This window comes from Pleurodeles waltl, chromosome 5 (genome assembly GCF_031143425.1).
Source record: "Pleurodeles waltl isolate 20211129_DDA chromosome 5, aPleWal1.hap1.20221129, whole genome shotgun sequence".
In the NCBI taxonomy this organism is placed as follows: Eukaryota; Metazoa; Chordata; class Amphibia; order Caudata; family Salamandridae; genus Pleurodeles; species Pleurodeles waltl.
Window position 1 is genome coordinate 151676032 of NC_090444.1, and position 25380 is coordinate 151701411.

Sequence of the window (25380 nt, forward strand, 5' to 3'; positions counted from 1 at the left end):
AGGATATCACACGAGCCTGACTAGGTGTAGTTGCCTCTGAACACTGGTGGGGTGGGGTGCCACATGGCCCGCCTTACAAAGGGACCTTGCCTACTAAACTCGCCCTGGCCTAGGGGAACCCACAGCCCACCTCCCCCACCCAGACACCTCGTAATGCGCGCTGATTCAGATGAATGAGAGTGTACTCACCCCCTTGTGGCTGCTGTGATGCTCTCAAGCACCCATCCAACTCTGGATACGCCACCGCCAGGATCCGGAACATCAGGGGGGTCATGGTGCGACGGGCACCCCTCCCACGTTGGGAGGCCATCCCCAGCTGGGCCTCCGCCATCTTCTTTCTCCAGCGGCGAATGTCCTCCCATCTTTTACGGCAGTGGGTGCTCCCTCTGTGGTGGACCCCCAGGGTCCGGACTTCCTTGGCGATGGCACGCCAAATATCCTTCTTCTGGTGGGCGCTGACCTACAGGAATGGTACAGGGGAAAAGGAGGAGATATAACCGTCCGGACTGTCACAGTCATTGGCCCACGTTCCCACCCTTGCCCTGACGCACATGCACTCACCGTCGTTTCATGCACGCCTCATTCTCCCCCCCTATCCTACATCCACACCACTCCACACAGGCATTGCCCATACAGCATGCTCACAGTGTACTTACCTGTTTGTCTGGAGGACCGTAGAGTAGCGTGTACTAGGGGAGGACCCCATCCACTAGTTTCTCCAACTCCTCTGTGGTGAAGGCAGGGGCCCTTTCCCCAGACACATGAGCCATTGTCTCTTCCAGACTGAGGTCACAGCAGTACTTGCAGTGTAGGTCCTCTCCTGTTGAAGATCAGGTATCAAGTGAGTGAACAGACAGAAAATGGCGGTCACGTCCACGGCGGTGCGTACCGTCACCGCCGGCGTACATCGTCATTGGTTCCTGGGACCCATAGGGTCCAATGTTAACCAATGCAGGATTGCACTGCGGTCTTCGACCGCCTACCGCAACAGTTTACAACGCTAGCGCAGTTACCTCATAATCCCTTCTCCCACATTACAGGTGGGAGAATGGCAGCCGCCATTTCAGGGGGCCACATGGCATTAATTTTAAATGCATCACACATATCTAGGCCTTGCATACACATTATGACAGGAACATAGCGGATTTAAAAATGTGTGCAATAAAGTAGTGTTTTCGTACCTCAGTGTTGGCTGACCCTCTGCTCGCTGTTCGAGTCCATAGGGCACGTCCGCTGGGGCAGGTGAGGAGATGGCAGCATCCTCTGGTGTACAGACCGCTGGTGTACCTGTCGACAATGGAAGAGCGACATATAATTGTCACCTACAGACTGGACCGTACCACAATCTTGGAACTATGTGCCCAGTTGGAGCCGGACCTGATGTCAGCTATCCGCCACCCCACAGGGATACCCCCTCTAGTGCAGGTGCTGTCAGTACTCCATTTCCTGGCAAGTGGGTCTTTTCAGACGACAGTGTCCATAGCATCAGGGATGTCCCAGCCTATGTTTTCCAATGTGTTGTCCAGAGTGTTGTCTGCCCTGCTGAAACACATGCACAGCTACATCGTGTTCCCTCAGGTGGAGGATTTGCCTACAGTGAAAGGTGACTTCTATGCCCTGGGACATATCCCCAACATCATAGGTGCCATTGATGGGACACATGTGGCCTTGTTCCCCCCCACAGGAGTGAACAGGTGTACAGAAATTGGAAGAGTTACCATTCAATGAATGCGCAGATGGTGTGTTTGGCTGACCAGTACATCTCCCATGTGAACGCCAAGTTTCCTGGCTCAGTGCATGACTCTTACATCTTGAGGAATAGCAGCATCCCTTATGTGATGAGGCAACTCCAGAGGCACTGTGTGCGGCTATTAGGTGAGGACATGGACCCTATACAGTGTGAATAGTTGTCTGGGTCTGGGGTTGTCCCTAAGGGTTAGTGTGGAGTTGTCCCTCGACATTTGCAGGTGACTCTGGCTACCCCAACCTGTCATGGCTACCGACCCCAGTGAGAAATCACAGGACAAGGGCAGAGGAACGCTACAATGAGGCCCATGGGCGAACTAGAAGGGTTATAGAGAGGAACTTCGGCCTCCTGAAGGCCAGGTTCAGGTGCCTCCATATGACAGGTGGTTCCCTATTCTACTCACCAAAGAAGGTGTGCCAGATCATCGTGGCCTGCTGTATGCTTCACAACTTCACTTTGCGACGACAGGTGCCTTTTCTGCAGGAGGATGGTCCAGATGGAGGTCTTGTGGCAGCTGTGGAGCCTGTGGACAGTGAAGACGAGGAAGCAGAAGAAGAGGATATCGACAACAGAAACACGGTGATTCATCAATACTTCCAGTGAGACACAGGTAAGAAGACATCACTGCCTTCTACATCTGATACACTTGTTCTACCTCTCATATGTCTGTCACTTTCACCCAATGTATGGACCCTGAGTTGTCACTTTCCCTTTTGATTTCACAGATGTGGGTCCCACTGTGTGACATCTGCTTTGTTTCCACATGGACTAGAGCTGTGTGACATAGGTATGTTGACAATACAATAGATATTGCATTTTTCCTCAGTTATTGCAAATACACATTTTCGAAAGCACAGACTGACTCCAGATAGTTTTGTGATTTAAGGGTGTTTATTTAAGTGCTAAATAGTGGAGGGGGTTGTAAAATGGTCAGGGGTGATGGTGGAGGAATGTCCATGGCAGACTCTAGTTTATTAGTCTCACAGGTGCAGTGTCGAAAGGGGCATAGGAAGTGGAGCTGGGGCAGTTGATGGATGGACAGGGTGACAAAGTGGGACAAAAGGATGACAATCAGGGTGGTCTCATTTCTTGGCGGGGGTCTTGGCATTGTTCTCTGTCTTTGTCCTGGATCTCAGGGACCGCTTGCGGGTGGTTCTCCATCTGCAGGGGGTGGGGTGCTGGTGTCGTGGTCCTGTGGCAGTGCCTCCTGTCCACTAGCGCCGGTGGAGGTGGTGGGCAGTTCATCGTCCAGGCTAGTGTCAGGGGCACCTTGTTGTGCCACAGTGTCTCTCCTGGTGTTGACGAGTTCCTTCAGCACCCCTACAATGGTGCCCAGGGTGGAATTGATGGCTTTGAGTTCCTCCCTGAACCCCAAATACTGTTCCTCCTGCAGCCGCTGGGTCTCCTGAAACTTGGCCAGTACCGTTGCCATCGTCTCCTGGGAATAGTGGTAGGCTCCCATGATGTTGGAGAGGGCCTTGTGGAGAGTGGGTTCCCTGGGCCTGTCCTCCCCCTGTCGCACAGCAGCCGTCCCAGTTCCCCTGTGTTCCTGGGCCTCTGTCCCCTGAACTGTGTGCCCACTGCCCCCAGGTCCCTGCTGTTGTTGGGGTGGTGGGTTAGCCTGGGTTCCCTGTAGTGGTGGACACACTGCTGCTTGACGTGTCCTGGGGACTGAGGTATGGGCCCGCTGGGTGGGTGCTGTGCTGGTGTTTCCAGAGGGGGAGGCTATGTTGTGGCTTGTGCCAGTGTGAGGGAAACCGTCTGTCCCGATGTCCCAGATGGGTCGGGCTGGTCATCTAGATCCAGTTGGACAGAGCTGCTGTCATCACTGTGGGCCTCTTCTGTGGGGGGAGTGGACATGTCTGGAACCTCCTGTCCGGTGACGTTGGGTAGAGGTCCTGCAGGGGTGTAAAGGCGTAATTATTGCATCTGTGTGTGGCATGGTGTGCAATGGGTGGGTGACCCTGTACCCCAGTGCTTGCATTCTTGTGTAGGACCTTGTGTGCTAATTGTTTCGAGGTGTGTGTGGGCATGTGCAGTGGCCATGCATTGGTGATGGGTGTCCATGCTTTGGTGCTGCATGCAGGGCTTGGTGTTGGGATGGGTGGGTTGTGATAGTGGGATATATGTGAGGAGTTGGAGTGATGGGGGTAAGGGCGAGGGTGGGGGTATGGGATAGCATGCAGGTAGGGTGAGGGTAGGGTGGGTGAGGGATAAATTAGTGAAAGATTTGCCTTACCAGAGTCCATTCCACCTGGTACTCCTGCGAGGCCCTCAGGATGCAGTATAGCCAAGACCTGCTCCTCCCATGTTGTTAGTTGTGGGGGTCCGCCGCCAGTCCTCCGCACCGCGATGTGGTGTCTTGAGAGTACCTTCCCCCGTAGGTCGTTCGACCTCTTCCTGATGTCATCCCGTGTTCTTGGATGCTGTCCCACTGTGTTGACCCTGTCCACGATTCTGCGCCATAGCTCCATCTTCCTAGCTATGGTGGTGTGCTGCACCTGTGATCCGAATAACTGTGGCTCTACCCGGATGATTTCCTCCACCATGACCCTGAGCTCCTCCTCAGAAAACCTGGGGTGTCTTTGGGGTGCCATGGGGTGGTGTGGGTGATGTGTGAGGTGGTGTGTGTTGTGATGTGTGAGGGGATGTGTTTGTGTGTGTTGTGTGAGGTGCATGGATGTTGTGTGAGTGATGGTGTTGAGTGCCTGTAGATACTAGTTTGTTGATAGTGGTGTCTCTCTCTGGCCTTCTGTCGCAATTGTGGTCATAGGGGTTTGTGGGTGATGTGGGTGTGTGTTTTATATTGTATTGAGTGTGTGGGAGTGGTGTGTGTATGTGTATCAGGTGTGTGTATTTTGATTTGTCCAATGTGGTAGTGTTTTGTAAATGTGTGTGTATTTTGAGCGCGACGGTGTGTACCGCCAATGGAATACCGCGGTTGAAAGACCGATTCTGCGCCATAGCTCCATCTTCCTAGCTATGGTGGTGTGCTGCACCTGTGATCCGAATAACTGTGGCTCTACCCGGATGATTTCCTCCACCATGACCCTGAGCTCCTCCTCAGAAAACCTGGGGTGTCTTTGGGGTGCCATGGGGTGGTGTGGGTGATGTGTGAGGTGGTGTGTGTTGTGATGTGTGAGGGGATGTGTTTGTGTGTGTTGTGTGAGGTGCATGGATGTTGTGTGAGTGATGGTGTTGAGTGCCTGTAGATACTAGTTTGTTGATGGTGGTGTCTCTCTCTGGCCTTCTGTCGCAATTGTGGTCATAGGGGTTTGTGGGTGATGTGGGTGTGTGTTTTATATTGTATTGAGTGTGTGGGAGTGGTGTGTGTATGTGTATCAGGTGTGTGTATTTTGATTTGTCCAATGTGGTAGTGTTTTGTAAATGTGTGTGTATTTTGAGCGCGGCGGTGTGTACCGCCAATGGAATACCGCGGTTGAAAGACCGCCGCGTGGATTTGTGGGTCGTGATAGTATGGGCGTATTCCTGTTGGCGTGACGGTGGAAGTTTTGTTTTTGACAGTTTATCACTGACCTTTGGTGTGGAGGACTTGTGTGGGTGTCTGGATTTTGGCAGATTCCGAGCTGTGGGTCGTAATAGCTGTGGCAGAATTCCGCTGCCGCCGCGGTGTGTTGGCGGTCTTCTGCACGGCGGTAAGCGGCATTTACAGCCAATGTTGTAATGATGGCCTTAGTGTGATGACACATTTAGTCATCAGAGGAGGGATTGTTAGCGCTGAATTTATTAATGATTATTCATGTATTCTGAGTATTGAATTTGCATAGAAAATGAATTAACGTAGAGAAAAGCAAAGCACGCATTTGAAGGTGCGCCCACCTGAGTGGCCATCAATGTTCACAAAGTGTACTTATCAATAGCTTATTAATGTGAAATAATGAGCTTATGTTTGATTAGCATAGTAATATGTCATATTAAGAGTTATGTATTATGTATAAGCTTTATTAATCGTAGGCCTTAACTTAGCGAGGTCTTGGACTAGTTGCACGGCATCATGTCAAGCTGCATTTCCTAATTGACTTATAAAATGGATGCTTAGAGAATTAAATTGTGATTTTCCACTGTGCTGACCAAGTGCTCGTAGCTAAAAGTCTTTCTCATGAGAACTGCTTGCTAGAAGATGAAGTACTTGCTAGTGAAACAAGGTTTAATGTAATGTGTGTAAGACTGACCTTCCCAGGAGAAGACAATGGATGCATTGACTGAAGTATAAGCTGCAACAATATTGATACCGGACAAGCCAAATTATGGGAACAGGAGCAGAGAAACCAATCATTGACATGTGAATCATGTACTAATGAGACTTGAAGATTTGGGGGTTTATTTTCATTGGACTAAATGCGAACATGCGATTCTTTTTTTTGTGTTGTAATTTTTTATTACGTATATCAGCAGGTAACATACACTATAAGGTACAGTATAACACAGTATAACACAGCCACTCTGGGCAAGTAAATAAGTCATATGCGTAAGACAAGTGTGCTTCACTTCGCACACAAAATGTTGAAAAAGGAAAGAAAAAAAAAAGAAACGCAAAAATGATGCCTGAGGCAGAACAATGAGTACATGGCATACATATCAACGTCTATGGAACCATGAATCAGGGATAGACAACGGAAAAAGGTCAAGAGGAGATCATTATAATAGACAATAATAATAATAATAATAATAATACTAATAAGAAGACTGGGGCAACCAGTGACAGGGAACGGATCGACCAATACCAAGAAAAAAGGGGTGGAGGAAACAGAAGGGTAGGGAGGTGGACTAGGGATGTATGCCCTTCAGAAACCTGCGGACAAAAGGGAAAAGGGGAAAGGGGGGGTGGAGGTGGAGGAAAGGAGGGGGTAGGGAGGGAGGGGAATATGTTGTCAAATGTAGACAGTGTTCGGAAGAGTATCCGTCGCGCATTTTTCCTATGTCTCAGTACATCATCTCCTTCCCCCTTTGCAAGTGACGTGAGCAGATAAGCAGGTGTTTGTCGCAAGCAGGGTCCATCTCTGCAGCAAAGACTATCGGGCAGGGTGTGTATGGGGACAGGGGAAGTCATTCCATGAAAGTTGGGCAGTTCGAAAGTAAGGATTAGAAGGGTAAAAGGTAAAAGTGGTAGGAAGGCGGGAAGTCCCAGGCCTCGCAGGATTAGTTGGGATTAGTTGGGAGATGCTTAGAGAGGAAAGAAGAGGGGGGCTGGAGAGAAGGAAGAAGAGTGGGGGACATCGAAATAGAAAGAATTGGGTGGGGGGAAGAGGGGTAGGGGTGGGGAGGGTGGGGGAGGGGTGGGGAATGGTGGGAGGGTTGAGAGCGGTCAAGTGCAGTGAACACAGAGCTAGGAGAACAAAAAGGAGGAGGGGGCATAAAGAGAGAAAAGGGAGGTGAGAAGGGAAGGGGGTGGGAAAAGGGGAGGGGGAAGAGAAGAAAGGAAAGAAAGAGAGAAAAGAAAAGAGGGAGAAAGAAAGATATAGGGGGTACATAGGTTGAGCTGGGGAGTAGTAGAGGGGGCAAGAGAGTAGACTAGACTAGACGTCAGTAAGGAATGGGGCCCATACCTGAGCAAAAATAGCAGCCTGGTCCTGGAGGTTATAAATGACTCTCTCATGTTTGGCTATGTTGGTCATAGCCACAATCCATTCCTCGGGCGTAGGGGGGGTCGCAGATCTCCAGTGTAGTAAAATGCATATTTTCGCAGTTGACAAGGCTGTGTGTAAAAGTCTTTTTTGCGGTCGTGAAAGACCCGGAAGGGAGGCCGTGTCATGCAACATGAGCAATTAAGTGGGTAGGGGGGTTGGGAGCAGCATGGAATCCGCCAGAACGTGCTCCAACGCCCTCCACAACTACTGAGTACGTGAAGTAGATCACAGCGCGGGTCTATGCAGCGCCAACAGGTCGCATGCGGAAGAAGGCCAGCCGTATGTAGTTTCACCGGGTTCCAATACCAATCGTGGAAGACCTTAAAGAGGCAGAACTTTAAGCGAGCCTCGCGTGTTCCTCTACCTAACGCTTCCACCGTGTCTGCCCAGTCCTCCTCGTCAAAGGTCTTCCGAAGGCGGGTTTGCCACTGCAGGCGCAGCTTATCCAGGACCGGTCGGGACAATAGATGACTAATAAGGACTTCATACAGGCCCGCCATAACACCCATATGTATCCCCCATGTCACCAGGTAAGCTATTATAGGTGGGGGTTGTAGTCCCCGACATACAATATCAGGGTTTTGACGCATACAATGCTGAAGTTGTAAGTGCTTCCACTTCTGTGTAGAATGGAGACGGAATTCCTCCCTCAGACTGGAGAAAGGCTTGAGCCTATCGTTTTCCATCACTTGGTCTAGGAGGGTTATACCGGCTTCCCGCCATTTTGGCCAATTGAGGGCTAGTCCCCCTATGCGTATACTGTCGTTGTGCCACAGGGGAGGCTGGGCGTGTGGAAAGGGGTGGACCCCCAGATGTCGGTGGGCCCTCTGCCAGGCCACGCCCGTCACCTTCAGAATTGGGTTCGGATCGCCAGGGGGGACGGAGGTCGTGCGGTAAAGCCCAGTAAGGCCTCCTCTGTGGGAGAGCAACTCTCTCTCCACCGATACCCACTGTGGCGACTCTGCAGGGCTAGACAGTGTGGCAGTCAGCGGCGACAAATGGAGGGCTAGAGCTTAAAGTTCCACCGAGGGGAGTCCCATTCCTCCGTGCGACCTGCGTGCTACTAGCTTGGCAGATGCCAGACGGGGGCGCGTAGATCCCCACACAAAGGCCCTGATTTCAGCGTCAACCAACCGCAGCGTGGAGAGGGGTATCTGGAGGGGGAGAAGTCCTAGTACATATGTGAAGCGTGGTACCGTGACCATTCGCACCGCCTGCAGTCTGCCCCACATGGAGAGGCCTGGTTGGGCCCATTTGTCAAAGTCGAGCCTCATACATGCGATGAGAGGATCCAGATTGTCAGCCGTCATTCGTTCCAGGCCACGGTTAAGAAGGACCCCCAGATATTTAAGGCGCTTCGGGGTCCAACGGAATGGGAAGTACAGGATCACTGATTTTGTCATCCCTCGTGACAGAGGGAGAGCCTCGCTCTTGTCCCAATTCACCCAGTATCCAGAGAGGGGGGCAAAGCCATCTGTAATCTCCATAAGGGCAGGCAGTGAGCAGTCAGGGTGAGTAGGATATCGACAGCGTATAAGTAAAGTTTAGAAGTGACACCACCCGGAAAGGGGATGCCCGTTATTTCAGGGGATGCGTGGATTGCGGACGCCAGCGGCTCCAGCGCCAGCAAAAACAGGAGAGGGGAAAGAGGCCAGCCCTGCCTTGTTCCCCTGCAGATAGGAAAAGGATCCGAAAGGAAGCCCCCACAGTTTACCCGCGCCATCGGGTGATCGTATAGCAATCGTACTTTGGAAATAAATTGGTCTCCCAGGCCGAATTTGGTTAGCGTTGCTAAGAGGTATGGCCATTCTATGCGATCAAATGCTTTTTCGGCATCAAGGGATAGGGCCAGGGTGGCCTCAGGGAGGCCCGAGCTCCCCGGAGGGCGTGGCATAGGGTACGAAGGTGGTTCCGTGAGTTGCGTCAAGGCACAAAGCCGACCTGCGACTGGTGTATAAGAGACGGTATGACCTTGCGGAGACGGTTCACTAAAACACTGGCTAATAGCTTGATATCGCCGTTCAAGAGAGATATGGGTCGGTAACTGCCAAAAAGCAGAGGATCTCGGCCCGGCTTCGGTATAACAGCGATTACGGCGGCATTAGAGATCGCACCCAGCGAGCCAGTCTGACAAGCCTCATCCAGCGCCCCGTGCAAAACATCAAGCATTTCCTCCCCCGCCCACTTGTAGAATTCTACTGGGAATCCATCTTCTCCAGGTGACTTGTGATATGGGAGACCGGAGATGACCTGCAGAATTTCCTGACGGGTGATGTCCCCCCCCAGCAGCTCCCGCCCCTCATCGGAGAGTGAGGGCAAGGTGACAGTGTTGAGGAAAGCCTCTATCTGGGCAGGAGAGGACTGTGACTCCGAGGTATAAAGGCGACGGTAGAAAGCCGTAAATTCGCCCACTATATCCTGCGGGTGCGTGAGAATCTCCCCTGATTGAGCCTTGATGGCCGGTATAGCTAGGGTCGCTGCTCTCTGTCGAAGTTGAGCAGCCAGTAAACGGCCAGCCTTCTCCCCCTGCTCGTAGTGCTGTCCCTGCAGGCGCTGCAACGCATATTCAGCCTGAGAAGTAAAGAGTTCATTCAAAGCCATGCGGGCTCTCTCTAACTCCCTGCGGGTGGAGAGAGAGGGGTGAGCTGTGTAGCGCTGAGTTAGACATTCGACGTCAGCTTCTAAGGTCGTCTGTCGTGCTGCTCTCTCCTTGTTTGCCACTGCAGCATCATGCATCATCGAACCCCGTATTGTTGCTTTAGCCGCAGCCCATGTGATCCTTTTGGACGCCACTGACCCAAGGTTATCCCGGACGTATGTGGATGTGTGTGTCCTTAGCTGTGCCTTCCCCTGAGGAGTTCGGTAGCGGTGGACAGCAAATCGTATGGCTTACAACCGGGGGACACAATGCCCATCTGTATGATGAAAATAATTGAGGAATGGTCCGACAAGCACCTACTCAGCTTATGAGAGTCATGCGCATGTGCTACAAGGTTGTGGGAGATGAGAAAGTAATCCAGTCGGGATTTGGTACCATGGACTGGTGATAAGAAAGTATATTCCCTATCCCCCGGATGTATTAGTCTCCAGAAGTTCACCAGGCCGTTGTCACACATTATGTCAGACTGAAGGGCTCTGTCTCCGTTGTTGACGGTGTTCAGAGGCCCAGTCCTGTCTAGTATGGCATCCCGAGCAAGATTCCAATCGCTGCCGATAATATACCGGGAAGCTCCTATCTCCGTCAGGAGGCGGTTAATGCGAAGGAAGAACTGTCTTTTGGGGCCTATTGGGGCATAAACGGATCCCACACAAAGCGAGGCACCCCCCAGCTTTAGTTTGGAGAATATATACCACCCCTCTGGGTCGGCCCATGATTTAGTAACTGTAAAGGGTAGGGTCTTCCGCAGCAATATCGTAACCCCGCATTTCTGCAAAGCAACACCCTGATCGTCTGACGGAGGGGTGCTACAGCTGGACAGCGCAGTCCCCACCCAGTCCCTCCGTAGCTTATCAGATTCGAGCTTGGTCAAGTGGGTTTCCTGAAGGAGAGCTATATCCACCCGCTTAGTGTTGAGGTACGAGAGTATTTTCTGCCGTTTAATGAAATGGGTGAGGCCGTTGACGTTCCAAGAGACAACCCGCAACGGGGCGGGCGGGGCATACGGACGTCCAGTCATGAGAAAGAGCTAGAAAGAGAGGCGAGGGCAGAAGATGCGGAGAGGTGGGATAGAGAAATAGGGGAGGGGGGCAAGGGGTGCAAGTCACTGAATAATATATAATATAATATATAAGGCAGAGAAAATTATGAGTGGGGGAAAATGATGGGAAGAGAGATAGGAGAGGGAAAGGGCGAGATAGGAAAGACACCAGGAGGAGGGGAAAGAAGGGGGGAAGGAGAGGAGGAGGGCTAGAGGGTAAAGTATGAACTGTGGGGGGGCGGAGAGGAGGGAGAAAGGAAGGGAGGGAGGAAGAGAAGAAGCAAGGAAAGGGGAGGAGGGTGTGGGGGGGAAAGCAAGGCAGGGGTAGGTAGAGAGACAGATGCAACAGGGTAGGTCCCAGTCAGAGTAGGGAGAGCAATAGAGAGCAAAAAGAGGAGGGAAGAGGAAAGACCAAAGGAGAGGAGAGTCAGGAGAAAAAAGAAAGGAAGGAGGAAAGGCAAGAAAAAAAATAGGAAGAGGAAGAAAAAGAAAAGAAGAAGAAGAAGAAAAAGGAGAAGAAGAAAGAAGAAAAGAGAGTAGGAAGAGTAAGAAAAGAAAAAAAAAGAGAAAGAAAGAACAAAAAAGGAAAAATGGAGCCAACTAAGGCCCCAGAGAACCTAAACTTTATTCTGCAGGTCTATACCCGGACCTTCCTCGTCCCACCTCCAGGCAATGCCGGCAGAGCCAAGGCCAGGGACGGGGAGTGCAGTGCGGGCCACCTTCGTCCATTGGTGCTAACTTCGCAGGGGCAAAGGGGGGCGATGCAAAGTGCAGATAGAGAGGAGGGGGAGAGGATGCGAATAGCAACACGTGAGCCTCAGAGGGAATGCAGCAATGATGAACAATCAGACAATCAAACAATCAAACAGTCGACATTGCATTAACAGTTATAACATTAGGGCAATCGCGCGGCCACTAGGCCTGAGGAGCATGTATTGTCCCACATAGTTAAAGTCTCAGCGGGGGCTGGGCAGTCCTCAGAAATCCACTTGGCTCCCGCACAGTGGCTATAAGAAAACTCTGCTTGGCAACGATAACAAAGGAAGAACAAAGCACTCAACATAATGCAGTAATAAGAAAACTGTACTCAGCCATCCGGTGGGTCAAGGAAGGGTCCACCGTCCCCAGGACAAAAGGAGGCCGTGATCACCAGGTGCCCGATTCCTACAGCCCAATAGCGTGTGCCGAGGTCAAGTGGGCTCTGTAGAGGGCTTCAAGGGGGAGCGGGATTTGTCTCTGTCCGACGTCTGCGTGTGAAACGCCACTGCATGCAGTACCTGCCATCTGTCATCGTGGCTGTTAAGGAGTCCCTCCAAGTCCCGTCCCCTGGGGTGGCAGAGGGGAGGGAGGTGGGCAGACCCTGGCGCTCCTGGGGCAGGGTCGGGAGAGGCAGTATTCTGGTGCACAACCGTTGTATTGCGGTGTGGAGGCGTGGAGGAAGAGTCCATAAGCGAGAGGCCATCTAAGAAGGAACGTAGGTCGTCCGCGTTGTAGAAGTCTTTGGATGTGCCATTTATTGTTATCCACATCCGCGCTGGGTCGAACAGACCATATTTCACCTCTATCTGGCGGAGCCGAGGGCAGAGGGCCAGAAAGGCCCTTCAGCGTTCACTGGTTTCCTTGGAGAAGTCCGCCAGTATACGGATCGTGTGCCCATCCAGCTGGCAGGGACCCTGTGTGCGCGCTTTCTGTATAAGTTGGCGGGCTTGTCTGTGGCAAAGAAGGCAGGCTATGATCGGTCGGGGTGGGCGTCCGCGCCTGTTCTCCTGGGGCCCAGTCTGTGAGCTCGTTGGAACTCCAAAGGTGGATCAAAGGCATTACCAGTTATCCTAGGCAACGCATCCTGTAGGAATCCATGAAGATCTTCGCCCTCAATATTTTCAGGAAAACCTAGGAAGCGGACGTTGTCCCTCCGGCTCCTGTCCTCCAGGTCTGTCAGCTTTCTGCGGAGGAAGAGGAGTTCCTGGTCCCTATCCTGGAAGGAAGAGGCACGGGCCTCCACTGTTGACATTCGCTGTTCCAATCCCAGAACACGGGTCTGAAAGCTTGCAATTTCCGTACGGATGGATTTCGTTTCCGCGGTCAATGAGACCTTTGCACTATCCATCCCCTCCAATCTGCGGCCAACAGCCAAAATTTCCTGGAAGATACGATCCATGGTGGATTCCTGGGTTGGGTCCGTCATGTTGTGGTGTGTGGCCGGTGGTTGCATCACTGGCGTGGGAAGAGGGCCCTTCGTCTGGAGTAAGGCCTCAGAAAAGAGCAACTGTCTCGCCGGCTTGCCCGAGTTCTTGTGGGACGACCGGCCACCTGGCATCTCCGGCCTCATTGCAGAGCCTGATATCGATGTTGCAGGGGGGGTAGGGTCCTTGCTCAAAGCTGTAATTGGTCGCACTCTGCGTGGTCGGGCAGTTGGGTGGAAGGAAGGGGAGGAGGTTGGAGGGCCCCGGGTCCCACAGCCATGTGGTCAATGTGCATTTCAGTCCCAATGGGGGCCACGGTGCAATTCGTGCTCCAGGAAAAGAAAAGGATCTTAGCCCGGGGAGAAAAGGCGTCTGTCCGTTGCAATATCAATGTGACGGCAGGGCGGAAGCCTCAAACTTCAGCTGGCAGGGGCAAGGGCGCACTGCTAAGCAGGGCGCACCGGTTCCATAAGCGTCGTATCGTGTTGCGGGTCGTCTCCTATAGGGTCCTGCGTCCCTCCACACCTGGCCCTCGCAACGATGAAAGGAGGGAGGGCCGGGGGGTGAGGCAAGGGGCACGAGTTTTAGTCCTCACCTCAGTCACTTGATGGCAGATCTCCAATGATCCCAGTAGGCTTCCAAAGGGGGGCGACTGTGAGTTCCAGATCACGCGTAGCCCCTCCGTCGCTGTAGCGGGACCACTTGACTCTGTCCAAGTTAGCTGGGCGAAAAAAGATGCCAGAAGGCGGCCAGGCGAGAGTGCTACTCAAACCGCAATGGTAAGCTTCATCTCACGGCTCCCGGCACTGCGCCCGTCCCCCTCTAGGGCTTCTCCAGGGTTTCCATGGGCATCTGGCGTGGCAGTGTGCCTGGCACTACGAGATGACCGGCCTGTCCGTCCGTCCTCCTGCGCGGCCCCCCTATGAACCACGGCTTGCCTCCCTGGCAGCAGGATGGGGGGGAGCAGACAGGCAGGGAGAGAGCAGATGAACTCCCCCCCAAAAAAAGGGAGGGAGGTGGACAAGGTCTTGCAGGCCCCCCAGAACAACACGGGGCCCCCCAAGATGTCCGGCGTTCCTCCTGTGAAGCCAGGATGCAGAAGTGTAGAGGAGCAGAAGAGCGGCGGGCAAACCTTGCGTATGGGGCAGGCCGCGAGGGGCCGAGGCACCGGGCCCCCACAACAGGCTGCACTTCAGTAAAAATAAAAATAAAGAGCTAGGCATCCTATTCGCCGCGGTGGTGGGGGGAAAGCAGCATGTCTCACGGCATGGACGAAAGTTAGGTGCCCAGGAGCGTCCGCTCTGGCCCTGGGCCGCCGTCCTCAAGAGCGCCGGTCTCCAAAATCAGAAGAGGCCGCAGCTCTGGGCTCCTCCGCAGGCCGCACCCTCACACTGCCGATCGCCCCCAAGTCTCGGGTCCGCGGCGCACGTTGGGGGCGTCCTCGCTACCGGAGTGATCTCCAGGCTCCTCTGTGCCCCCGGAGAGAGGCTCCGTGCCCCCGCGATGCCCCCGTCCCCGTCCTCGGCCCGGCTGCCTCGCTGAGCTCTCCGTCTAGGCGGCCATTGCGCTCCGTGGCCAGACCACGCCCCCTGAACATGCGATTCTTGAACCAGTAGGGACACAGGGAATAGTTTTAGGAAACCTAACTTAGCTGGACTGCACTGAGAGGAGATCACAATTGTGGTCCATTTTTCCCAAGAAGAGATGTGCTTAACTTTATTGCTTAAAGAGACTTTGCTTTTTCCTGAACTCTGATGCTGAATCCTGATGCCTTGCTGATCGAACTGATGTCCTATTGACGAAGACTGTCACAGCTTGCTGAACCATACTGAGGACAGGTATTAAGACAATGATACGCCTTGTTATGTCTATTTGTTTTTGCTTCTAGGTGCCAACCACTAATTTTGATAGAGCCATAGTTAGATGTTTTTCCAAATTTGTGTTGACTGAATTGTTTGCATTAAGTACAAACATACTATTCTAATCTGATGTTAGTTAGAGTTCTCCCGGATTATGCTTGCTACTTGAAATAACAGTTGATGTCTTTTCTTTGCTGAATCTAAATGTATGTCATATCGTTTATGCAATTAATCTTGCTATTAATTTGTGCTGTAACCTTAGAATGTGTAGTAGCTCAAGCCTTGATTATATTGCGATTCTTTCTCCGCTTTGGTCAGCCAGTGTTGTTTCTGTATGTTCATCATTTGATATTGAGACTAAGGGCCAGATGTAGGAAGCATTTTGCATGGTGCAAACTGCGAAAATCGCAGTTTGCGCCATGCAAAATGCTCATCGCGATGCTCATTCACAATTTGCGAGTTGGTACTGACTCGCAAATTGTGAATGCGACTCGCACATAGGAAGGGGTGTCCCCTTCCTATTTGCGACTCACATCGCGATGCTAAATTGCTTTGTGACCGCGAATGCCACACTGGTGGTAAACCATTCACAAAAGGAAAGCGGTCCCCATGGGACCCCTTCCCCTTTGTGAATGTTGCCCAAAATGTTTTTTCAGAGCAGGCACGTAACCAAATGGTTTCGTTATTTTTTTTATTTTGCAACTCGTTTTCCTTTAAGGAAAACGGGCTGCAAAATAAATTTAAAAAACTGCTTTATTTAAAAAGCAGTCACAGACATGGAGGTCTGCTGTCTTCAGCAGGCCACCATCCCTGTGAGTGCAGGGACTCGCTATGGGGTCGCAAAATGCGACCCACCTCATTAATATTAATGACGTGGGTCTTTGCGACCCCATAGCGAATCGCAGACGGTGTCTGAGACACCGTTCTGCATCCGATTCGCAAAATCGGAACTTGCTACATCTGGCCCCTAAGTTACGTGACATTAGCATTGTTAATATAGGGAAATAAACATTTTAACTTTTAAATAAAGGTGTGGTTATTCATGGCTGCGAGGTCCTGGTGTGTGTAAATTACTGACTCTTATTGATTATTGATGTCTGATTATTATTGCTATTGATTTGTATTGGTACGGGTTTACATGGTGGGAACTACTCGAAGCTCAGTCAAAAGTTCCATCTGCCTATTCGCGTCTCCTTGTAAGTTTACTTATTAAGGTCTGACGCGCTAACACAGCTCCCCAGAACTGACAATGTGCAACACATCTCTGACCTGGGCTTTGCATTGTCTTGGCTGCACAATGCACCCTCAACGTGAGATCTGGCAACGCTCTGCAACCAGTATTTAAGGTACTCTTGTTCAGTGGGCCTAAGTAGGTCCCTGTAAATGGACAATGTCCCATCGTGGCTGGCCTGAACATATGACTTTGCTACAGTCCAGCACAACCAGAAAACTACAGTTGGCGCTTTCTGTTTTTTTGGCACTATTTTCACTGAAATCTTTAGAATTACATATCTCGGGTCTAGAGATTTTTGTTGTTTTGGTCATGTTTTATTTATTAAAATGTACTCTATTTTTCTAACCTGGTGTAGAAGTCTTCTTGTGTGTGTTTTCACTTTATTACTGTTTGAAGTGTTGCACAAATACTCTACACATTCCCTCCAAGTTAAGCCTGACTCCTCTGTGCCAAGCTGCCAGAAGGTTGAGCACAGGTTAATTTAGGGTCAGCTCATGCTTTCACCCTGGCAAGGATTGTGGTTCCTCCTTGAGTAGGGTTTCAGCCCCTCTCAACCAGTAACCCAATTTCTTACTCCTTCTTACTCCTCCTCCTTACTCGTTCTAACTAGCATTCTATTTCTGATTAAAACTTAGGAGAGCAGATTCTTCTCAAATCGAGCGTGCCTCCTCATCCTAGGCAGGCAGACTTTCACCAAGGCCATGACACGAAATTAGGACTTCCATCAATTCTAGGTGATGTGAGTGAATGTTTGAAAGTTGACTGGGTCAGTATGCAGATTCTTTTTGACCTTTCAACAACATTTGACAGTTGGCCGTCCCATTTTTTAAAGCATTTCACAGAGGTGCTTTTGCCTGTGTAGCTTCGTTCTTGGATAATCATTATCAACCCACCCCCCAGCTCCTTAGAAATTAATTGAACTTGTGGTGTTATGGCATTCACCAGGGATCTGATATCTCCTCATTATTTTTATTAAATCATTACACCTGCCCACTTGCAAGTATTTGCAATTAATTTATCTTCTCTTGTGGCAGAAACTGTTCTTAATGCTGCTTACACCCAAATTATTTTTCAGATGTCCGGTAGCAAAAAGGTAGCCCATAATTCCCCTGCATGCATTCCAGTGGTGCTTCCAACTATGAGATACTGGAGGACCAAGACTTTCTAAAGCTAAACCTGTCAAAACCTGTATTCATCTTATCATTGTCCACCTTGTTCGAAATTGTTGTTACTTTATTAATCGTGCACTTAACCTGATATTCTTTACATCAATGATACTAGTCTGTGCGATGTCAACAGAGTCAAAGAATATATTACCTCACATTTCATAAAGATTGGAATTGGAGGTCATATGATGTCACTTCTTGTGATGTCACGTGTGTGGTGAATCGACGTCCATGAAGAAGCAAGGAAGGAGCCATAGGCAGTAGCAATGAAAAAGTGATGAAGACAGAGGTTAGGTAATATGTGAGCACAGAGGAGAAAGGTTAGAGGGGGTTATATGTGTGTGTGTGTGTGAGACTGCTTCGTTGGGGCAGAGGTGGTGTTACAAAGAATGGTAGGAGCAGGTAGAGATGTTCAGAGGAAAGTGGTTAGAATGGAGTTGGAAATACTGGAGTAAAGTGGAACCAATATCGCAAGAGATGATGTGGGTAAGATAGTTACGAATGTTTTAATTAGGGCTGTTCAACATCAAAGCGATGGTCCAACTTGATCTTCGTATTTAAATGGGTTGGACTGAAAGACAAACCTGAAAAAGTATAGCTCGCGCTTGAAATGGCAGTTACTATTGGTACTGAGTACCCGTACTTCTCTAATCTGAAAGGGTGAGTACCTGCACTTCTTAGCACTGCTGCACTTGCGATGAGGAAACAGGTTGTCTAAAGATTGAGTTACCTGCACTTGTATGTCCATTCAAAGCAGTGAGGATATCAAGAAAATAATATAGTTATGAAAAACGTAAGAGTGAAACGTTAGCAGGAGCCCTCTTCCAAGAGAGAGGTTTCCCTGAGTCTTGCTAATCAAGGGACAGTCCTAACCGTTTTCACCACTTGCAGCTCTGGATATTGTTGTTGGCATTTTGTTCCTCACGGTGAAGTGAAATTTCAGATCTGGCTTTCAAAATGAGTTTTTCTTTAAAAAAAAAAAAATCATAATTGTTTTTTGCCTCGCAGAAGAGGGACCCTAGCGTCACTGAGACGAGAGGTCAAAAGTGACGGGGAGGGTGACAGCGCGTGACAGTGACTGGCCGGTTGACGGCTCACAGGTCCTCTGACATCGGTCTGTTTACATAGCGCCTACTGTAGCACTACCTGCCACCGGAAGTGAGCGCAAGACAGTGCAGGAATTTCCGGTGACGTCGCCGTCTGGACTCCATTAGGGCTGCAGCTGAGCAGAACCGACTCACAGTAGAGTACGGGCAGCGGAGTCAGTGGCAGCTGATCCCCCCGCACCGGATCCACCGCGGCCCCGGGGCGCCCCCTCCCCTGCACACCCCGCGCCCCCACCCCTTTCCCCTCCCAGCCCCGCCGCCTCCCACCACGGCCGCTCTCGGCGAGGAAACTCTGGCCTCGGCTTCCTCCTCCTCCTCATCGGACTCGGACACCGGCGGTGCCTCCCCGCCCCCGCGCAAGAAGCTGCGAGCCTCGGCGGCGGAGGGCGCAGGAGAGCCCGGGGCTTCGGCAGCAGCAGCAGGCCCAGCCGCCCAGGCAGCCGGCCCCGGCCCGCTCCCCCCCTCCCGCGGCGGCCCCCGCAGCCTCAGCCCGCAGAGCGCCGCCGCCATGCAGGCCAACGGGGCCCAGGTGCCGGGGGGACAGGGGACGCAGGAGCCGGGGACCCAGAACGGCGAGACTCCTCCGGAGCCTGCGCACGCCAACGGGCTGCTGAGCCTCAACAACAGCAACAACCTGAACCTCAACAACAACGGAGTCACCCCGACAGCTTCTTCCTCGGGAAGCGCCTCCACCGCCGCCCCCGATCTGGGGGCTGCCCTCAAGAAGAAGAAGCGCCTGTCTCAGTCCGACGAGGATGTCATCCGCCTCATCGGGCAGCACCTCAACGGGCTGGGGCTCAAGTGAGTGCCCAGGCTGAGGGTCGTTCGGAGGGAGGGCAGGCCGAATCCTCCCGCTGTACTGAGCAGGTTGTCACCGAGCAGACTCCTTAGTGGTAGTGTGGAGGAGGGAGATGAAAGGAGCCATGAATGCTCCAGGTGTAGCTGGCTGGGGAGGTGTCCGTCTTGAGACTCCCAAGAGAGATCGGATTATTTGAACAGCTGGTTGTAGGCAGTGATGGTTTATTCTCCTGGCAGTTTAATCGCCTTGGTGACAGGTGCCATTCCTCCTGGGGCGTAAGAGGGAGAAATGAGGGGTATGGAATGGCCGAATCACTGAGTGCCCTAGCCCAGAAAGGCAAGTTTCGGGGAGTTGGCTCCCCACCCCTTAACGTAACCGTCGCTGTACTTGTTCAGTGTCGGCCTCATGTCACCGTGTCCTAAGTGGCATTTAGGACAAGGAGTGTCATCCACCAGATCACACAGGCTCTTGTTTACGTCCTGAGAGAGAAGGCCGCCCCTCCTATCTTAGTAGATCTGGATGTTTAAAAGGGAGAGGCCGTTCTTTCAATTTGTCCTGATCTGTCCCAGGCGATTGTTTTGTTGTTTAAACTAAACTGTGGCCCTGTGTGGGTTATAGAGTGTCCCCCACTCCCCTATGACCCCGTTGTTGTTTATGTTCGCGTCACAATGTGTCTCTGCATCGTTCTCTGGCAGCCTAAACGCATAGCTTCAAGCCCCCAACCTCTACCAAACTACATACACTCTTCGTGGAACGAGGGTCTGCTGGCTGCCTCTCCTTGCATGAAAGACAGTGCTGAATCCAGTCAGAGGGCTGCTTATTTCTGTTTACGATTAAAACTACACTGGCGCTGCTTTGTTATAGTGTGGCACTGCGTCTTCTATTTGCTGGATTTACATGGGAGACGCAGTGTGTTTACTATCGCCTTTGCGCTTCAAATGTCTAGCGGTCTTAGGCAGAGGGAAATCTTCATGGCCTGTGGTGTGCTATTGAAAATAACGAAGCATTGAAACCGAGGGCTGTGAACTTCATCGGGTTAACATGGCATCCCTCTCTTTCCCTCTGCAGCCAGACCGTTGATCTTCTCATGCAAGAGTCGGGATGTCGTTTGGAACATCCTTCTGCCACCAAATTCCGCAATCATGTCATGGAAGGAGAATGGGATAAGGTAACAGTAGACCGCAGATTCGGGGGGGTTAGTGGGCCTGTATTTTAATACTCTAGTTTATTCTGGTCTTTATTTTCTTTTTTCTTTATAGGCAGAAAACGACCTAAACGAACTTAAATCCCTAGTGCATTCACCTCATGCAATTGTGGTAAGAGGCCCAGTAGAAACGTCTCAAATATTCATTAAAAAGGTGTGCAATTTGCCATGCTTCTAAAACTAATTAGCGTTTTTCTTTTTCTGGCATGCATTAAGTAAATATTGATTGCTGTACATTCGACTGTTTAACAATATTTTTTCTGTACACATTGAGTGAATACAACTGCGATTCAAGAAATAAAACTGTTTGAAGTGAACATGGTTAATACGGTCTATCTCTGGAGGGGCACGTATTTTGTGGAATGGGATCCGACAGTGCAGATCCCCTTGCACAACTGAATGTTCACGGTCGTGTCACAGCTTGCTGTGTGTTAACAATGACTACTTTGTTTCCAAAAGGGTTGGAAAGAGTGGTTGTGTAAAGCGTCCTTTGTATGCGTGTTGTTGTGTGCAGTGGTCTTTGTGCTTAGTTTGTGGACGTACGGTGCCCCAGTTCCCGAAGTTTGACAGGGAAGCCTCAGTGGTGTGGGCGGCTGTCAGTCAGCACCGCTCGCTGCCTGGAGGGACCGCCCGGCCTGGGTGTAAACAATGCCTGATCAGCTGATGGCTGCTCTCCTGCAAGCTGATTCATTTGTTGTCAAACGGGCAGCTTCCTGCCGGCGAGGAGGGCGGGATGAGCTAGCAGGAAGTGCAGCCGCACAAGCAGATGTCCTGTCGATCAGAGCTGTGTCTGGCTGCTGCAACTTCTGGCTAGGCTGAGCGTTTCCAATGTGTTTAATATTTCTCGTTTGCTTTGAGACACGCCAGAGTTAAAAGCGATCTTTACGGCGTTCAAAATGAACAATAATAGAGGGCACCTCACTCCGAAGCTTCATCCCTTTTCACGTCTGTTTTGTTTTGTGTAATGTTTGTGAAAACGCAGTAACTTGTATTGTGCGATATAACATTTTAACTGGTGTGCCTCGTTTATAGTATAATTTGAATGAAAAATGTTTATAGATGTTAGCAAAATATACAGACCGAAGCCATGAAATAGCTGAACGCTGGGCTTGTGTTTTTTTTTTTTTTTTTCACATCGTCTTTCGGAGTACCCAGATAACAGTAGTTAAGCGGAGTATACATGTTATTGGTTAACATATTCGCGTGTTAATAAGCCATATTGCTGAATCGCCAAAAGACCCTTCCCTAGGCCTGGTGTGCGTGTATCTTGTCAAGCAGAATGTAATTGATAAATACCAACCGTACGCCAAAGACAAATCCTTGAAATGGACTTATAAAAGTTGCAGGGTATCTGTTTGCCACAGAGAAGTCGGGTACTAAAGTTCTTCGGCTCAGTCAGTTCTTTCAAATATAAGGACATGCAGGTAGTCGATAACAGCGTATAACTGCTGATTAAAAACACAGGCACCGATCCAAAAACTCAACGCCTTATGTGGAAGCCACCAGTCAAGTCGCCCATTATGGTCTGTTTTCTACTTGCATGCATGGGCCGACAAGTTCCAGAACGCGGAATGAAACTTCAGTGGCTATTTTAAGTGGCATAATATATACATAAAAGGTGCTGGTTGAGCCTGTGCTCGGCTGCATTATCCCTGTAGTCGACCTAGTGGGTAGACAGCCATGAAGGACCAGCGCTGTAGCAGACATAGTTGCATGTGCAAATTAATGGTGTATTTTCACTTTAATTTAGGGTATAGCTTGAATGTAATAACTTTGTGCACTTTCTGTGTGCCGAACATAAGTTCATGTCGCTGTTACACAACACTGTTTTTTTTTTGGTTTATCTTACTAGCTTGTTTGTGTCTTACTGAGTTTAGTCTGTTCAGGTCTGACAATTCGGGTTGGACTTTCCTATTGGAGTAAAACCCAAACTGTTTTGTATATGTCTGGTTTCTGGCTAGAGAGGCATAGTAGGCGAAAGATGGGGCACAGCACCAAGGGATAGCCAATGGCTGAGACTAATTCATACGTTTCTTCCTGCTCCTGGTTGTTTATCCTATGCTTAGGCCTTTGCTTCGCAAAACGGTAACTGTTATTTCCATCTTTATTCCCTTTCCTCTGGACTTCTCTCCCCTCTGGCCGCTCTGGGCAAAGAGCGGGGTCCATAAGTGCTAGGGAATGTCCAGTGGAGTTGCAGATTGTGAAGAGGCATAGTAGCAATCTTTTAACAGTAGGGGAGCAGCTGTTCAAAGGGTTAACCTTTCCATCCCAAAGTTTAACCCACGCCACTAACTCCAAAACGTGCATATATTTTGGAACTGGTTTTGATTTAAATTCTAATTTGTGAAATCGGAACAATGAATCATGGTAATTAAGTGTACATCAGTTCGTCTCGTTTGTAAGAGGGTGGATGTTTTGAGCTGACACAATAGTGATCTGGGCATGTGGCAATCCATGCAGTTCAGTTTCAGTGATGCCGCTACTAGGATATCGAGTGTTTGTGACAGGCTGTAGGTTTTTATTTTTTTATTATAATTATTACGACATTTTGTGGCCAAGAGTCTTGTCTGGCTTGTCTACATCTTCCTTTCTTCACCTTCTCTATTTATAACTGAGGCTGGAAGCATTACCTTTAAAATAATTTATGGTGAAATGGAAGTAACCTCTCCCTCTCCTCCGCCCCCCAAAAGATTTTTAGGAAGTGAAGCACACTTTATTTACATATGTTCTCTAACTTTACGTGCATCCTAAAAGGGGATTATGTTTTCAGTAATCCAAGGGAGGGCTTAACATCTGTAAGGAACTGCCATTATATAAATGCAGTTCAGTGTCACTGTCGCAGTACTGAAACCATTCACCCGTGCTGTAGGGCCTTTTATATTAATTATTGCCAATTAATATTTGTTTATCTTGGCAAGATGATACATTGTGAGATAGCAAGTAAGTGTATAGATTGAGCTGCTTGTTTGTAAATTTCTCTTTTTTTTTTTGTTTTTTTTTTTTTTTCTTATCGTTCGTGCACTATATAGCTTTATCATTAAAACTGCACGCCTGTGGGAAAGCATGACCATTTCAGTTGAAAATGTGCTGACTGTACATGACAGTGCACTACTACTTCATGCTTTAGTAGTATATATTAATTAAAACTGAAAGTTTTTAAACATGAACCGACAAACATTCCTGCTTCTCTGAACTTTGTAAACGTAGAATTAAAACTAGAGGGGGAGAAAGTAGTTGGTCAGCCTACAAAGATATGTTGACTGCTGTACTGAGTCCATATCCCTTAGTGGACATTGAAAGGGAAATCCTTAAATGAGTTAGTGACTGTACAGTGGAAAAAAATTGAAAGCAGTAGTTCACTACGTTTTGACTTCTGAACATGTCCCCTTGGCACTGTAGCTACAACATCCATCCAGATTGCATCATGCTCTTCTTGAATCTCAGCACTGCATGGTTTGTCATATTGATGTCCTGTTGAATTTCCTTCTTAATGAAGTTACCTTGAGGAATATAATTCCTTCACTGCATCTGGAACACATGTTCAACATTTACCCCAGCTGTACTATTAGAGACTGGGGGAGAGAATCATATTTTTCTCTCGGGTATTGCACATATGCCACATTATACATGCATTACATATGTGCATGCTCACATTGACTCTTGCTCGCACACTGTGGATTCTTGCAACATAATAGTGGTCCACTCTTTAGTCCTGACTTTTACTTAAATTCATATCTGGATGAGCCTTGTCCACTGTGACTAAGGGTGGGGTTATTTAGGTAGTTGGTTACTACCTGGCATTCATGTCTAGCAACTCTGTTGCACATTTGTTTTGAAATTAGTGATTTTCTTTTCCTGATAGTTCCATTTGTTGATGGGGAAATACTTGTAGATGTCAGAATTTTCTGTGGTGGCTTATCCAAGCTGCTTTGTGAACTATAGGTTTTAACTGCGGGGGTGGGGACAGTCAGGGGGCTATAGTAGCTGGGTTGTTTAACTATGTTTTCCACCCTCTCCTCCACCTCCCACTCTGTGAATGTGCCTTAGAACAAGCCTGGTCTTTCAAACAATGTGTGGAGGTAAAGATGTTTTAATTTTGAGCAGTGCGCTGAGCTGGATCCACACAAATTGAGAATTCTGTTTGTGTGACCTCAGAACAGTTTGGCACCTATGTTGAGTCCTATAGTTTTGACACACATGGTGGGAGAAATAATGTTGAAGCATCTGTGTGTGGTGTGTATTATTATTATTATTATATTTTTTCTTTTCTCAAGCTCTATCTGACCCGGATGGGAAACTCTGTTGATGGGGAATCTCTGGTTTGTTTTACTTGAGGTTCTGCAAATTCCAGACTAGCATGTTTACATGGCATGGTTTTAGCTTGTTGAAGTCACAAGGCAACAATGCTTTGAGGCTTAGTTATGTGACATTGAATGTTGGGTAAGAGCCATGCCTTGTGGGCACTAGTACTGCAAGTGGTTCCATGTACACTTTAAATGAGAGGGTTAGTGTTAGGTCTAGCAGGATGCCATAAGAGTATGGTGGTACTTGGGATCTGGACAAGTCAATTTCAGTTAACGGTAACCTGGAAGTGAGTGGTTAGTGGGTTGTGCTGTCCTGTCCATGGCATCAAAGTGTTGGTGAGATTAGGAGTCAGGGCTCACCATTGTGTCTGATCCACTACCTGTATTATTGCTTTTTGCATCTTTAGCGGAGAGTGATGGTTTGTGGTGGGC

General features: G+C 49.6%; 1 protein-coding gene across 3 annotated transcripts in view; it reads left to right on the forward strand.

Moving 5' to 3' along the window:
* Positions 1-18999: 18999 nt before the first annotated feature.
* WDR26 (WD repeat domain 26) overlaps positions 19000-25380 on the forward strand; it is a 569671-nt gene continuing 563290 nt past the window's right edge. For 2 of the 3 annotated variants that reach the window (XM_069233822.1, XM_069233824.1), the window contains exons 1-3: positions 19000-19442; positions 20509-20608; positions 20700-20756. In XM_069233822.1, the coding sequence (XP_069089923.1) occupies positions 19150-19442; positions 20509-20608; positions 20700-20756 (450 nt within the window). In that variant the 5' untranslated portion in view covers positions 19000-19149. Of the gene's footprint in view, positions 19443-20508; positions 20609-20699; positions 20799-25380 lie in introns of all 3 variants that reach the window. The other variant, XM_069233823.1, reaches the window with a different exon arrangement.